At 35.6% G+C, this 15,229-nt stretch overlaps 1 protein-coding gene across 21 annotated transcripts in view; it reads left to right on the forward strand.

The window, feature by feature from the left end:
• Window positions 1–13,905, forward strand: part of ryr1b (ryanodine receptor 1b (skeletal)) — a 128,176-nt gene extending 114,271 nt beyond the window's left edge. For 17 of the 21 annotated variants that reach the window (XM_067390564.1, XM_067390572.1, XM_067390576.1 and 14 more), the window contains 16 exons: window positions 791–2,100; window positions 3,328–3,407; window positions 3,542–3,713; window positions 3,932–4,018; window positions 6,248–6,529; window positions 6,867–6,997; window positions 7,092–7,134; window positions 7,231–7,364; window positions 9,168–9,228; window positions 9,333–9,479; window positions 9,566–9,700; window positions 9,772–9,928; window positions 10,038–10,102; window positions 11,397–11,497; window positions 11,600–11,651; window positions 12,066–13,905. In XM_067390564.1, coding sequence (XP_067246665.1) covers window positions 791–2,100; window positions 3,328–3,407; window positions 3,542–3,713; window positions 3,932–4,018; window positions 6,248–6,529; window positions 6,867–6,997; window positions 7,092–7,134; window positions 7,231–7,364; window positions 9,168–9,228; window positions 9,333–9,479; window positions 9,566–9,700; window positions 9,772–9,928; window positions 10,038–10,102; window positions 11,397–11,497; window positions 11,600–11,651; window positions 12,066–12,161 — 3,053 coding nt within the window. In that variant the 3' untranslated portion in view covers window positions 12,162–13,905. The remainder of the gene's footprint in view (window positions 1–790; window positions 2,101–3,327; window positions 3,408–3,541; window positions 3,714–3,931; window positions 4,019–6,247; window positions 6,530–6,866; window positions 6,998–7,091; window positions 7,135–7,230; window positions 7,365–9,167; window positions 9,229–9,332; window positions 9,480–9,565; window positions 9,701–9,771; window positions 9,929–10,037; window positions 10,103–11,396; window positions 11,498–11,599; window positions 11,652–12,065) is intronic. The other 4 variants (XM_067390583.1, XM_067390582.1, XM_067390585.1 and 1 more) reach the window with 1 other exon arrangement.
• The last annotated feature ends 1,324 nt before the right edge of the window (window positions 13,906–15,229 follow it).

Raw genomic sequence — 15,229 nt, forward strand, 5'->3', positions numbered from 1 at the left:
AATACAACAAATTGTCACGGATGGCACGTGAGATCCAAATGCAGCTTTTATTGGGCAATCCAAAATCGTAGTCACAGCCAGGCAAGGGTCAGAATCCACAGAACAGTCCATACAACACAAGAAAAACAAAACAAAAGCTAGTGACCATAAATGAAACCTCAATAACAAAAGCAGAAACAAATGATCAAACACAAAACAGCTGAATGCAATGACGGGATAATGAGTCCGGGAAGTGGTTTATGGGAAATGAAGTCCAAAAGTGGTGAAGCAATAGTCCGGGTTGGAGGGCCCTCTAGAGGCTAACTCGTGATCATGACACAAATACTATAGAGATACAAATGTAATAATCGTGTTTTTCAGATACAGTAGGTTTATTTACTATGTATACATTTATTTAACATATTTTCTTTTATTAACATTAATGACAAATATAGGCTACAGTCCCTTTAAGACCGAATCCATGGATACTGACACATATCCTGTTTTCACCCAAATGTTTAGGTCCACCTAAGCTATAACCGACTGTATTTATGTGAGATACTCCACACGATGGACATTTTGATAACTATGCGCATTTGACCATTCAGGCACGAGGAGAACTGATCGCATGCAAGAAAGAGAGAGAGCGCTTCTGGTTTGTGTCAGGGGTATTTTTACGAGTACGAGTACAAGTATATGGGCTTGGTATCAGTGCATCCCTAGTTTTAACTTTCACAGGCGACCTACAAACCTGTAAAGATACTCAAGTCATGATGTACTGTACTATCTGTTTTTTTTTGCTCCTTTACAGGTAATGTTGTGAATGGTACAATTGCTCGCCAGATGGTTGACATGCTGGTTGAGTCATCCAGCAACGTAGAGATGATTCTCAAGTTCTTCGACATGTTCCTCAAACTGAAGGATATCGTTGCATCGGATGCCTTCCGTGACTATGTGACGGACCCTCGTGGCCTCATCTCCAAGAAAGACTTCTCCAAGGCTATGGACAGTCAGAAACAGTACACGCCATCTGAGATCCAGTTCCTGCTCTCTTGCTCTGAGGCTGATGAGAACGAGATGATCAATTTTGAGGAGTTTGCCGATCGCTTCCAAGAGCCAGCCAAAGACATCGGCTTCAACATTGCCGTGCTACTCACCAACCTCTCGGAGCATGTTCCGCATGACACCCGCTTGCAGAACTTCTTGGAGCAAGCTGAGAGCGTGCTGAACTACTTCCGCCCCTTCCTGGGTCGTATCGAGATCATGGGTGCCAGCAAGAGGATCGAGCGCATATACTTTGAAATCAGCGAAGCCAACCGCAACCAGTGGGAGATGCCCCAGGTCAGAGAGTCAAAGCGGCAGTTCATCTTTGATGTTGTCAATGAGGGTGGTGAATCTGAGAAGATGGAGCTCTTTGTGAACTTCTGCGAGGACACCATCTTTGAGATGAACATCGCCTCACAGATCTCCGAGCAGGAAGAGGAGGTGATTGAAGATGATGATGAAGAAAATGAGGAGGAGAGCAGTGGTGGAGGAAATGGAGAGGGAGAAGGAGAGGAAGGGAATGGAGAAGAAGCACCACCTGAATCCAGCTCAGCCTTTGCTGACTTCATCAAGAGCGTAGTGAACTTCATAAGCCTCTTCACTTTCCGCAATCTCAGACGCCGTTACCGCAAAATCAGGAAGATGACCATAAAGGAAATGATTGTCGGTTTGGTGATGTTCCTTTATACTGTTCTCTTTGGCATCCTGCACTTCATCTACAGCGTCTGCAGAGGATTCTTCACGCTCATCTGGAACACCCTCTTCGGAGGAGGTCTGGTGGAGGGAGCAAAGAAGATGACGTTGACAGAGATTCTGACTAGCATGCCCGACCCAACTCAAGACGAGGTGCACGGTGACCTTCCTCCAGAGCCAGGAGCAAGAAAAGTACAAGAATCCGGTGGAGCTGGTGAGGGAGAAGAGGGAGCAGGAGGAGGAGAGGAGGAAGCAGAAGAGGGAGAAGAGGATGATGGTGGAAGGCCTGGTTTTGGTCCTCATGGTGGTCTTGGAGACATGGGAGAAACTGAGCCAGAGGAGCCTCCAACTCCAGAAGGCAGCCCACTGCTGAAGAGGAAACTGGTGAGTAAAAGAGTTTAATGCTTATTAAAGGATTAGTCCACTTTTAAATAAACTTTTCCTGATAATTTACTCACCCCCATGTCATCCAAGATGTTCATGTCTTTCTTTCGTCAGTCGAAAAGAAATGAAGGTTTTTTTATGAAAACATTCCAGGATTTTTCTCCATATAGTGGACTTCAATGGCCTCCAGACGGTTGAAGGTCAAAATTAGTTTCAGTGCAGCTTCAAAGGGCTTTAAACGATACCAGATGAGAAATAAGGGTCTTGTCTAGCGAAACGATCTGTCATTTTCTAAAAAAAATGCTTTATAAACAAAATATCGCCTTGAACGTACTTCCGGTTTCTGCATTCTTCAAAACGCTTTGGCTGTATGTCCTACGCCTTCCCTATTCTGCTTATGAAACTGGCGCCGCATTCGTTCCGTAAGCAGAATAGGGAAGGCGTAGGACATACAGCGTAAGCGTTTTGAAGAATGCGGAAACCAGAAGTACGTTCAAGGCGATATTTTGTGTTTATAAAGCATATACAGTTGTATTTTTTTTTTCAAAAATGACCAATCGTTTCGTTAGATAAGACCCTAATTCCTCATCTGGGATCATTTAAAGCCCTTTGAAGCTGCACTGAAACTAATTTTGACCTTCAATCGTTTGGAGGCCATTGAAGTCCACTATAAGGAGAATAATCCTGGAATGTTTTCATCAAAAACCTTAATTTCTTTTTGACTGATGAAAGAAAGACATCTTGGATGACATGGGGGTGAGTAAATTATCAGGAATAGTTTATTTAAAAGTGGACTAATCCTTTCATTCTTTTTTTAATTGTTGTTTGACAAATTTTTACAGGCAAAGTCCATTCATTTCAATATGAATTCCTGCAATCAGGAATTTCGCTTGAAGGATAAAAAATGTCTCCAGCTGATGAATGACAAAAACATTGACAGCCAATCAGGATACATACTACTGTAATAAGTTTGAGCATTTAAAGTGACAGACAAGAACGCACTTAGAATAAACAGAACAATGTCGTCCGCTGGTGTGGACGCTTATCTTTATAGTTATGTGAACAGGCCTTAAGAGTGAACATCCATGTGGATTGTTCCTTACCATGTTTTTTGTGTAAACCACACCACAACCACATACAAACTACAGGTACTTCTCACCATTGCTTTGTAGACTCATAATATAAAGCTCTTTATCTACATATTCATTGTTTTGCTGGGTATTTCAGCTGACTGAAGAAGGAGAGGGACAAGCAGTAGAAGAGGAGAAAGTAGAGGAAGAAGCAGCCCCAGAACCCGAAAAAGCTGAGTGAGTAATGGAGAACAAATGATCAAATATTTTCCATAAAAAATTCATAGTTTTCATCCGAGAACAACTGTAAAGTCCTATTCATCACAATATAAACACCATGCTGTTGTTTCTTTGATTATCCTTCTGTCTAGCGTTGAAAACGGAGAGAAGGCCGAGAAGGAAGCAGAACCTGAGCCTGAGGGAAAACAAGAAGAAGAGCTAGAGGAGAAAAAAGCAAAGGCTAAAGCAAAGAAAGGCAAGAAGGAAGAGGAAGGAGGCTTTGAACTCTGGAATGAGCTTGAAATCCAAAGAATCAAATTCATGGTACACTGTTTCTGATCATTCACAGTTGTGTAGAAATTATATTATATTATATTATATTATATTATATTATATTATATTATATTATATTATATTATATTATATTATATTATATTATATTATATTATATTATATTATATTATATTATATTATATTATATTATTATAAATTCATCACTTTTTATTTTAACTGCATCTAAAACTACTTGTCTCTTCTTCCAGAACTATCTGTCTCGTAATTTCTACAACCTGCGCTTCCTGGCTCTCTTTGTCTCTTTTGCACTCAACTTCATTCTGCTCTTCTACAAGGTCAGTATGATTTTAAAACAGGGGTTTTCAAAGTGGGGGTCTGGGGACCCCCACAGGGCCACAAGGGTGGTCTATGAAAATATATACAGTACAGTCCTAAAGTTTGGAACCACTAAGATTTTTAATGTTTTTAAAAGAAGTTTTGTTTGCTCACCAAGGCTACATTTATTTAATTAAAAATACAGTAAAAAAACAGTAATATTGTGAAATATTATTACAATTTAAAATAACTGTGTACTATTTAAATATATTTGACAAAGTAATTTATTCCTGTGATGCAAAGCTGAATTTTCAGCATCGTTACTCCAGTCTTCAGTGTCACATGATACTTCAGAAATCATTCTAATATGATGATCTGCTGCTCAATAAACATTTATGATTATTTTCAATGTTGAAAACAGTTGTGTACTTTTTTTTTCTGGATTCCTTGATGAATAGAAATTTCAAAAGAACAGCATTTATCTGAAATACAAAGCTTCTGTAGCATTATACACTACCGTTCAAAAGTTTGGGGTAAGTAAGAATTTTTATTTTATTTTATTTTTTTAAAGAAATTAAAGAAATTAATACTTTTATTCAGCAAGGATGCATTAAATCAATCAAAAGTGGCAGTAAAGACATTTATAATGTTACAAAAGATTAGATTTCAGATAAACACTGTTCTTTTGAACTTTCTATTCATCAAATAATCCTGAAAAAAAATATTGTACACAAATATTTTGTACAATTGTACACATTAAATGTTTCTTGAGCAGCAAATCATCATATTAGAATGATTTCTGAAGGGTCATGTGACACTGAAGACTGGAGTAATGATGCTGAAAATTCATCTTTGCCATCACAGGAATAAATTACTTTGTGAAATATATTCAAATAGAAAACAGTTATTTTAAATTGTAATAATATTTCACAATATTACTGTTTTTACTGTATTTTTAATTACATAAATGTAGCCTTGGTGAGCAGACGAAACTTCTTTTAAAAACATTAAAAATCTTAGTGGTTCCAAACTTTTGGACTGTACTGTATATATATATATATAAAAACATTTTACAAAATGTGCTTTTAGTCAATGTGTGCACTTTAGGTGTTATTGTTTAACAAATTTCATTTTTTCCTCCCAGTAACATTCACCAAATTTGATATTACTTTATTTTTATTTTGCTTTGTAAGAATTGTTTAATTGTGAGATTTTTTTGACAGCGATAGTTTTTTGTGTTAATCTCATATGTGCTGTCAACAGAATAAAAACAAAATATTTTCCAAACAATTTAAAAAACATGCTTGAGTACAATGACAGTTATTTCATTTTGGAAACCATTATTATTATTTTGGTTGTTTTTGTAATGTCACTCTTATTTTTTTTACACATTTCATATACATGAAAATATAAAACTGTCTTTGTATTTTAGGAAAAGGGTCCCTCGCAATATATATATCATAATATTTGGGGGTCCTTGGCATTTAAAAGTCGAAATACAATACAATACTTGACAGTAGATCTGCATGATTAATCGTTAATAGATTGCAATCTCGATTCAAATGCCCACATGATCTAATTCCTAAATGACAACCATTTGACTTTGTCTATTGACAAGTACGATCACAGTGAACATTCAGATCTGCTGTTTGACCCAGAGAGAGCTGTTGTCGTATATAGATATAAAACAGCTTCACAAGCAATGTCTTAAAATAATTCAAATCATCACAGAAGTAATGGGGTAAAAGTTTATAGTTCAGATATAAACACTGATGTCTACGGTACTAATCAAAATAGAGTAAATAACCTTTTGAAAGTAACTTGATGCTTCAAATAAAGATTGTATCATTTACATCATTACACCAGTAGGTGGCGACAAGTGACTGTTAAAAAATGTATTCATCATTGAATTATTCATTCAAGAGATTCGTTCAAAAATGCTGATTCATACAGTAATGGAATAAGTAATGTCTTTATCAGTGAGTCATTGAATCATTCATTCAGAACTTTTTTTAAAGAATTAAATTCATTAAATAATTTTAAATTGACTGCAGCAATTATGACATGTTATAAATGACGTTATTTTGTCTATTCAGAATCGTGTCGAGTCAGGATCTCTATTTTAAACACAAAAAATGTGATTCTCAATTTATCCAGAATCGTGTAGCTCCACTTGACAGCCATGTGATTTGCTGCAATAACTTGTTTCAAGAACAAATTTGATTCAAGTCAGCTGTTTCCTCCTTTAGGTGTCCGACAGCCTGCCTGGAGAGGAGGAGGAGGAGTTTGAGGGTTCGGCCCTGTTTGAGGGCTCTGGTGTATTTGAGGGATCTGGTATGTTTGAAGGCTCCGGTGTGTTCGAGGGCTCTGGCGTGTTTGAGGGCTCTGCTGAAGAAGAAGAGGAGGAAGAAGGGTTCGTCTACTACTTCCTGGAGGAGAGCACTGGATATATGGAGCCTGCTATGACCTTCTTTTCCATCTTACACACCATCATTTCCTTCCTCTGTATCATCGGCTACAACTGTCTGAAGGTCAGGGGCTCATTTACTCACCCTCATGTCATTTCAAACCTGTGTGAGATATTTAGTAGAATGTCAACGCTGCTCTTCCAGTGAAAGCATGAAAAAAGGAGCAAAAAGCACCATAAAAGTATCATAAATGTGAGTCGTGCACTATATTCTAGAAGTCTTCTGAAGCCATGCGATAGCTTTGTGTGAGGAACAAATCAAAATTTGTATTCTTTTTCACTGAAATCCTTCCCTTCATCTATATATTGAATAAATGATGACATTTTGTTTTGAAATATATTCCTTTTTAGAGGTGTTTGAGCTAATGTGAGCTGCTAACATTGTGTTTATGCATGTCCAGGTTCCTTTGGTCATCTTTAAGAGAGAGAAGGAGCTGGCCCGTAAACTGGAGTTTGACGGTCTGTATGTAACTGAACAACCAGAAGATGATGACATCAAGGGCCAGTGGGACAGACTTGTCCTCAATACACCGTAATACTACTGTATTATTATTATTATTATTTATAAATGTATAAAGATGTATCCCTGTGATCTGAAATGCCATTCCATTTTATTTTACACTCAGGAGCTTCCCGAACAACTACTGGGATAAATTTGTGAAGAGAAAGGTCAGGGGCATGTTGTACTTGTGTGTGCAGATGTTTCCCTTCGTCTGTTGAGAGATGTTGAAGTCTGAGCGTGTTTATGGTGTGTCTGTGTTGCAGGTGCTAGAGAAGTATGGTGATATCTACGGTAGAGAAAGAATCGCTGAGCTGCTGGGCATGGATCTAGCGTCTCTCGATGTCAGCGCTATGACACACGAGAAGAAGCCTCAGCCTGATCCTTCAATGTTCACATGGTACAGAAAGATGCAAGACACACTCATAAGTCACCAGAATTTGAATTTAAAGTAACAAGAATTGATTCAATACCACAGCAAACAAACATGTCAAAGGGAAGTCTGGGTAGTCATGGAACGACATGAGAGTGACTAAATAATGACAGAATTTAAATTTTGAAATTTAAACTTTTTACAGTTTCATTGATGATTTTTGATGCAGGTGTTTTGGAAAATGCAAATGATAAGACAGTAAATTAAATAATAAATAAATGTAAAAAGTAATAAGTGAATTATGTGTTTACACAGATGTCATAATGACTTTTTACAGTCTTTTTAGAGGTGGTATAAATGCAATAATTAGATTAATGGATTGGATTAATATATCCAGTAAATAGATTATAGATTTAAGAACAATAATAAACAAAAAATGCAATAAATTAACATATAAATTAACAAAGAAACAAAGAAATTAACATATTTTTATTCATTTTAATAATAAAACCTATAATGTAAATTTAACTTCACTGTCATATTAGCAAGTCAGCAACTACATGATTTAAATCTCACAACAAAACAGTAAGTTGGAAGCTGTATATATATATATATATATATATATATATATATATATATATATATATATATATATATATATATATATACACACTACCATTCAAAAATTTGGGATCATTAAGATTTTTTATGTTTTTAAAAGAAGTTTCGTCTGCTCACCAAGGCTGCATTTATTTCATTAAAAGTACAGTTAAAATGGTAATACTATGAAATATTATTACAGTTTAAAATAACTGTTTTCTATTTGAAAATATTTGAAAATATAATTTATTCCAGTGATCAAAGCTGAATTTTCAGCATCATTACTACAGTCTTCAGTGTCACATGATCCTTCAGAAATCATTCTAATATGTTTATTTACTGCTCAAGAAACATTTATTGTGTACAATTGTACAAAATATTTGCATATATATATATTTATTATAATTTTTTTTTTTTCAGGATTCTTTGATGAATAGAAAGTTTAAAAGAACAGTGTTTATTTGAAATATAATCTTTTTCAACATTATAAATGTATTTACTATCACTTTTGATCGATTTAATGCATCCTTGTTGAAAAAAAGTATTAATTTCTTTCAAAAAAATAAAAATAAAATTTCTTACTGACCCCAAACGTTTGAACGGTAGTGTATAATACTACAGAAGCTTTGTATTTTAGATAAATGCTGTTCTTTTGAACTTTCTATTCATCAATAAATCCTGAAAAAAAAAAAAAAGTACACAACTGTTTTCAACATTGATAATAATAATACCTTTTTCTTGAGAAGCAAATCAGCATATCAGAATGATTTCTGAAGGATCATGTGACACTGAAGACTGGAGTAATGATGCTGAAAATTCAGCTTTCATCACAGGAATAAATTACTTTTTACAATATATTTAAATAGAAACCAGTTATTGTAAATTGTAAAAATATTTCACAATATTACTGTTTTTACTGTATTTTTGATTAAATACATGTAGCATTGGTGAGCAGACAAAACTTATTTTAAAAACATTAAAAATCTTACAGATTCCAAACTTTTGAACGGTAGTATATATACATATGATTTACTAGAACTATAGTTCACAACAGCTCATTAAAGTTATTCATTTTGGGAATCGGTTGGACTATACTACTTTTTATTTTTAATTCACTAAAATGAACCTGTTCATAAGAGTCATTTGTTTGAGAATCGAACTACTCATAAACATGATGGTATAATAGAATGGAGATTCTGTTTTGCATTATAAAATATCATGAATCCACAGGTTGACATCTATCGACATCAAATACCAGATCTGGAAGTTTGGAGTGGTGTTCACTGATAATGTGAGTTTCAGTAAAGACAAAACTGATGTTTCTGTATATATATTTCATCACGCTGAGGATATTCGTAACAACGATCAATCATTTGGATTCTGTTTTGCTCTTAGACGTTCCTGTATCTGGTTTGGTATTTGGTCATGTCACTGCTTGGCCACTACAACAACTTCTTTTTCGCCTGTCATCTGCTGGACATCGCCATGGGCGTCAAAACCCTGCGCACCATCCTGTCCTCTGTAACCCACAATGGAAAACAGGTACAGCTCTCAGAGATCATCATATTTGACCGAGATTTTATAGAGATCTGTTCTGGATATTAATCTTGATGGCGACTGTGGTTTAGCTGTTGATGACGGTGGGTCTGCTGGCTGTGGTGGTCTACCTCTACACCGTGCTGGCCTTCAACTTCTTCCGCAAGTTCTACAACATGAGTGAGGATGAAGATGAACCGGACATGAAGTGTGACGACATGATGACTGTAAGTGTTTCATTTGATTGAATTACACTCTCTCATTTCACGCCTGACCGTGATCACATCTTCTCTCTCAGTGTTATCTGTTCCACATGTACGTGGGTGTGCGAGCCGGTGGCGGTATTGGAGATGAGATCGAGGATCCGGCTGGAGACGAGTATGAACTTTATCGTGTGGTCTTTGACATCACCTTCTTCTTTTTTGTCATTGTAATCCTGCTGGCCATCATTCAAGGTGAGGATTGTGTTTTTAGACCCTGTGGGCAATTTAGTACTCTGTAAACGTAATATTTGAAAGGTTTTGACATTATGTCATGATGAAATGATGTTTGTGTTGTGTGCAGGTCTGATCATTGATGCCTTTGGTGAGCTGAGAGATCAGCAGGAGCAGGTCCGAGAGGACATGGAGGTACAACTGCTCTTTATATATTGGCATACTTCACTCAAGTACGCAAAATGTCATTCAGATCATTTGTGCTGGCAGTAACCAACCTCAGGGTTTCTTTGTTTTGTTTTTTTGTATAATCATTTTCACATAAGCCCACCCCTAAATGGAACGTAGAAACAAAACAAACTATGACAGGTCACTTTATGTGTAAATCAAGTCTCTTTGTTGCTAAATGGGGACTTTTTGGACAGAATTGTCCATTGTTCTGTTGCGTCGCTTCACAAATTCTCTCCTTTGGCCTCATGGGATAGGAAATCATCCATTAGATGTGCACTTTGGAATCTTGGAAGAAGTCGTAGGTCATCAAGATACTTTTTCCCCTGTTTTTTAATGGATACTACTCATTTCACACAGTTTTTTGCCTACTGTGTAGTAGGGAAGTAGCATATTCAGACGCAGGGATCAACCAGTGTTGCCAGATTGTGTCCATGATTTCCAGAAAAGTTAACCAAAACCTGTCCACTCCAAGAAAAACCCACATAAAACATTAACAGCCAAAATAATGTGATTATTACCATGTCATTCAAGGTTGATAAGGACCATTTTTATCTCCTTAAAACAAAATAATGATGACAATCACTAAAATAATCAAAATGGATCAAAACAGGGCAAATACATTAAAGAGAATTAGCAAATATGCCTGAAATGTCCAGGTTGAAACTATGTTAAAATGGCAATAAATCAAGAAATTAACAGATGACTTTAACACTTGGAAAAATAAATGCATCATTTTCAATGTCAGCAGTAAGAATAAGCCAATTTAAGCACAAAAAGTGCCCAATATAAGTGACTGGAAAAAGCTGTGTAATTAGCAGGCATTTCACACATGTTCATGCACACACCAAAAATGATGCATACTGTACAATAATCCGACAACAAAAAAATTAACAACAAAAATAATGTACACTGCACATTATTTTTCTGTGATACTTTCCTTATTATACACATTTCTAACATAAGATTAAAATAACAAGACTAAACATATAAAAAACAGCCCAGATGTCTTTTTCTCCGGTCCAACCCATTCAAAAGATGCCCAATCTGGCTACACTGGGATTAACTTTAACTAGTTTTCCCAACTAGATCCTCTTCAAACTGTTGCTTCACCATGACAGTGGTTCTCAAAGAGAAAAATGAAGTTTTTGCTAATGTGTACCACAGCACCCCCTTCTGACAATCCTGAGACTGCAATGTGTACTTGTGTTATGGATTACAGTCTTACACAGGATATGATGTTTTTGTTGTTTTTCCAAAGACTAAGTGTTTCATCTGTGGAATTGGAAGTGACTACTTTGACTCGACTCCGCATGGCTTCGAAACGCATACGATGGAGGAGCACAATTTAGCCAACTACATGTAAGTGTATTGTAAATACTTTTTTTTTTTTTTAATTCAGAAACAGTGCAAGCTAATATTTTGTATCCTTATTTTGAAACTGTCTTTTTTTACGCCGTGCAGGTTCTTCCTGATGTATTTAATCAATAAAGACGAAACGGAGCACACAGGACAGGTAAGTGTCGTTTTATTCTTATTTTCTTATTCAAATAAAAATAAAAAATAAACCATAACAACATAAGAAATTGAGTTTTTATCAAAAAGCTTGTTTCTGCCATGAAACAAAAATATCATTTTTATCTCACAATTCAGACTTTTTTTCTCACAATTGCGAGATTTAAACTCACAATTGCATGATATAAAGTCAGAATTGCGAGTTTATATCATGCAATTCTGACTTTATAACTTGCAATTGTGTTTATATCTCACTATTCTGAGAAAAGTCATGCAAACTGCATGACAAAAACTCGCAATTGCGAGAAAAAAAGTGTGTGTGTATATAGTAATTTTAATTTAAATATTTTTCACTTTTTAATACTTTGCTCAATTTACATTTACAACATTAGATGTGATTTTTCTCTCTTTCTAGGAGTCATATGTATGGAAAATGTATCAGGAACGATGCTGGGACTTCTTCCCTGCTGGTGACTGTTTCAGGAAGCAGTATGAGGATCAACTTAGCTAATTCTGAAGCCTGGAAAGTGTGTGTTTGTGTGTAAGAGTATCATTTCTGAAATTAAGATCAAAGAGAAAATTGTGAAAAATAGCCAAAAGAAGGGAACAAGAGATAAACGACCGACGGTAGCCTTGATTTGACTCTCACGACCTTCGTCTTCAGTCAACAGATCACACAAACTCGCTTATAATACTTAAAACCTTTCATCATTTCCCCGTGTTTGACTAAACGAGAGAGAATTGAGCAAACATTGTTCATTAGAAGAAAGTATTTTAAACTGTATATATACACTACATGGCCTTTATTTCTCCACTAAGGACTTTTTTGAATCAAATCAAGCCAAAACGAACAAACACCCCTAAACAAAGCCTTCCTTTCCTCTCTGTTTTGTCTGTGTCACTATGAATCTAAAAAAAATCTCAGTGCCTAATGTTGAATCTTAACAGTATGGTGAGGATTTAAGTATGATTTTATTGATGGTTTTTTATGTGTAGTTATTAATAGATCTTTTTATGTGTAGAGTAGCTGTCTAGATCTAATATTATGTTTATTTATTCACGTATACCACAGAAATATAGCCATATGAGTGGGCGCATCCTGCTCTGTGACTTATATGTAGAGCATTTTGACAAATATCAAGCCAGGCTTTTTCCCTGGTATATCGAGCGAATGTGAGAATGCGTGCAACCGAAATATCTTAATACCATTTTATTCTCCAGAGGAAAGTATTAGAACATCAAGATTACTTTCTTGCCTCTGTTTCAAGTTTCAGAGAATTACAAATGGTCTCATGAGAACTTTTAACCTTGTAAAAATGTGAAACCACCTGTTTTGCACTCTAGAGTCTTATAATGGGATGCTGTATCTATGCCAAGCACACACTTCTACATAATGCTGTATTACAAATATAGAGAGGTGAAGAGAGTTTTATTGAAAATGTCCTCTCTAGATTTACTAGACGATGTCCTTTCACTCTGATTATGGAAAGAAGCACTACCGTGTCTATATGTAATAATATTACACAGTAATATTGTTGTTGCTATTCTGTCATTTAAGACCTTGACGTGAACTTTGCTGTGTCGTTCAGATAGCAAGACTGCAACTTAATTTATCCACTTAAATACATAGATGATATATTTTTGTTGGAGCTCCAAATAATTAAGATACTCTGAACTCATTGTGTCACAACTGAGTATTTATTATGTACTTTTTTTTGGTGAGGGGAATTTAGGACAGAATTTAATAGAAAAGTGGAAACGGAATGTGAGATAGATTAAGTTAACGTAGAGGTAACAAAGACGATGTGTTTTTGCCTTTTAGATTTTTATTCTTCTTTTTGGCGAAATCTCATACTTTATTTTTGTTGAATATAGATGAAGTGTGTAGGCGTAGGTATCTGATATTTGTGCATCAGACGTCTTAAAGAGACTGAGACAAACTCGCACATGCATGTTCCACCTCGTGTGTTCTGCACATTAAGAGCGTGTGTCGAGGTCTTTTGTTGAGCTCACAGAGGAAAGTAATCAACTTGTCTGGATCTGACTGTGTATCAGGCTGAATCCTGTGTTTCGATGCACATTAAACAGATTCCAATATTTTAAGAGCATTTTTGTCTGAATTCTATTTTGTTTACCATGAAAGTTACTCTCTTGAAGGGATAGTTCACCCAAAAATTAAAATTGTCATAATGTACTCATCCTCAAGTTGTTTCAAACCTATATGAATGTCTTTCTTTTGTTGAACAAAAGAAGATATTTGAAGAATGTCTGTAACCAAACAGTTGATGGACCCCATTGACTTCCATAGTATGTTTTTATCATACTACATACTAAACAGTCATACTAAATGATGACAGCATTTTCGTTTTTGAGTGAACTATCCCTTTAACCTTGTGTCTTTTGTGCTTGATCAGTGCTTGTATGTTCTTATATTTTATTGTTTTTTTAGGCATTACTGTATAATACATCTCTTCAATTACTATCAACTACTGTGCAATTAATTAATATGCATTGTAAATTCTAAAGATATTTAAAGAATTATATGGATGAGTATAGTAGTGTCAGTAGGTGGCGACAAGTGACTGTCTTCATGAGTGAGTCATTGAATCATTCACTCAACTGATTCGTTTAAACACACTGGTTCATTCTGGAACAAATCAAGTGAATGTCTCCATGAGTGAGTCATTGAATCATTCACTCAACCGATTCATTTAAACACACTGGTTCATTCTGGAACAAATCAAGTGACTGTCTTCATGAGTGAGTCATGGAATCATTCACTCAACCGATTCGTTTAAACACACTGGTTCATTCTGGAACAAATCGAGTGACTGTCTTCATGAGTGAGTCATTGAATCGTTCACTCAACCGATTCAAAAACACACTGGTTCATTCTCAAACAAATCAAGTGAATGTCTCCATGAGTGAGTCATTGAATCATTCACTCAACCGATTCATTTAAACACACTGGTTCATTCTGGAACAAATCAAGTGACTGTCTTCATGAGTGAGTCATTGAATCATTCACTCAACCGATTCATTTAAACACACTGGTTCATTCTGGAACAAATCAAGTGACTGTCTTCATGAGTGAGTCATTGAATCATTCACTCAACCGATTCATTTAAACACACTGGTTCATTCTGGAACAAATCAAGTGACTGTCTTCATGAGTGAGTCATTGAATCATTCACTCAACCGATTCATTTAAACACACTGGTTCATTCTGGAACAAATCAAGTGACTGTCTTAATGAGTGAGTCATTTAATCATTCACTCAACCGATTCGTTTAAACACACTGGTTCATTCTGGAACAAATCAAGTGAATGTCTCCATGAGTGAGTCATTGAATCATTCACTCAACCGATTCGTTTAAACAGACTGGTTCATTCTGGAACAAATCAAGTGACTGTCTTAATGAGTGAGTCATTGAATCATTCACTCAACCGATTCATTTGAACACACTGGTTCATTCTGGAACAAATCAAGTGACTGTCTTCATGAGTGAGTCATTGAATCATTCACTCAACCGATTCATTTAAACACACTGGTTCATTCTGGAACAAATCAAGTGACTG

This window comes from Chanodichthys erythropterus, chromosome 7, assembly GCF_024489055.1.
Source record: "Chanodichthys erythropterus isolate Z2021 chromosome 7, ASM2448905v1, whole genome shotgun sequence".
In the NCBI taxonomy this organism is placed as follows: domain Eukaryota; kingdom Metazoa; phylum Chordata; class Actinopteri; order Cypriniformes; family Xenocyprididae; genus Chanodichthys; species Chanodichthys erythropterus.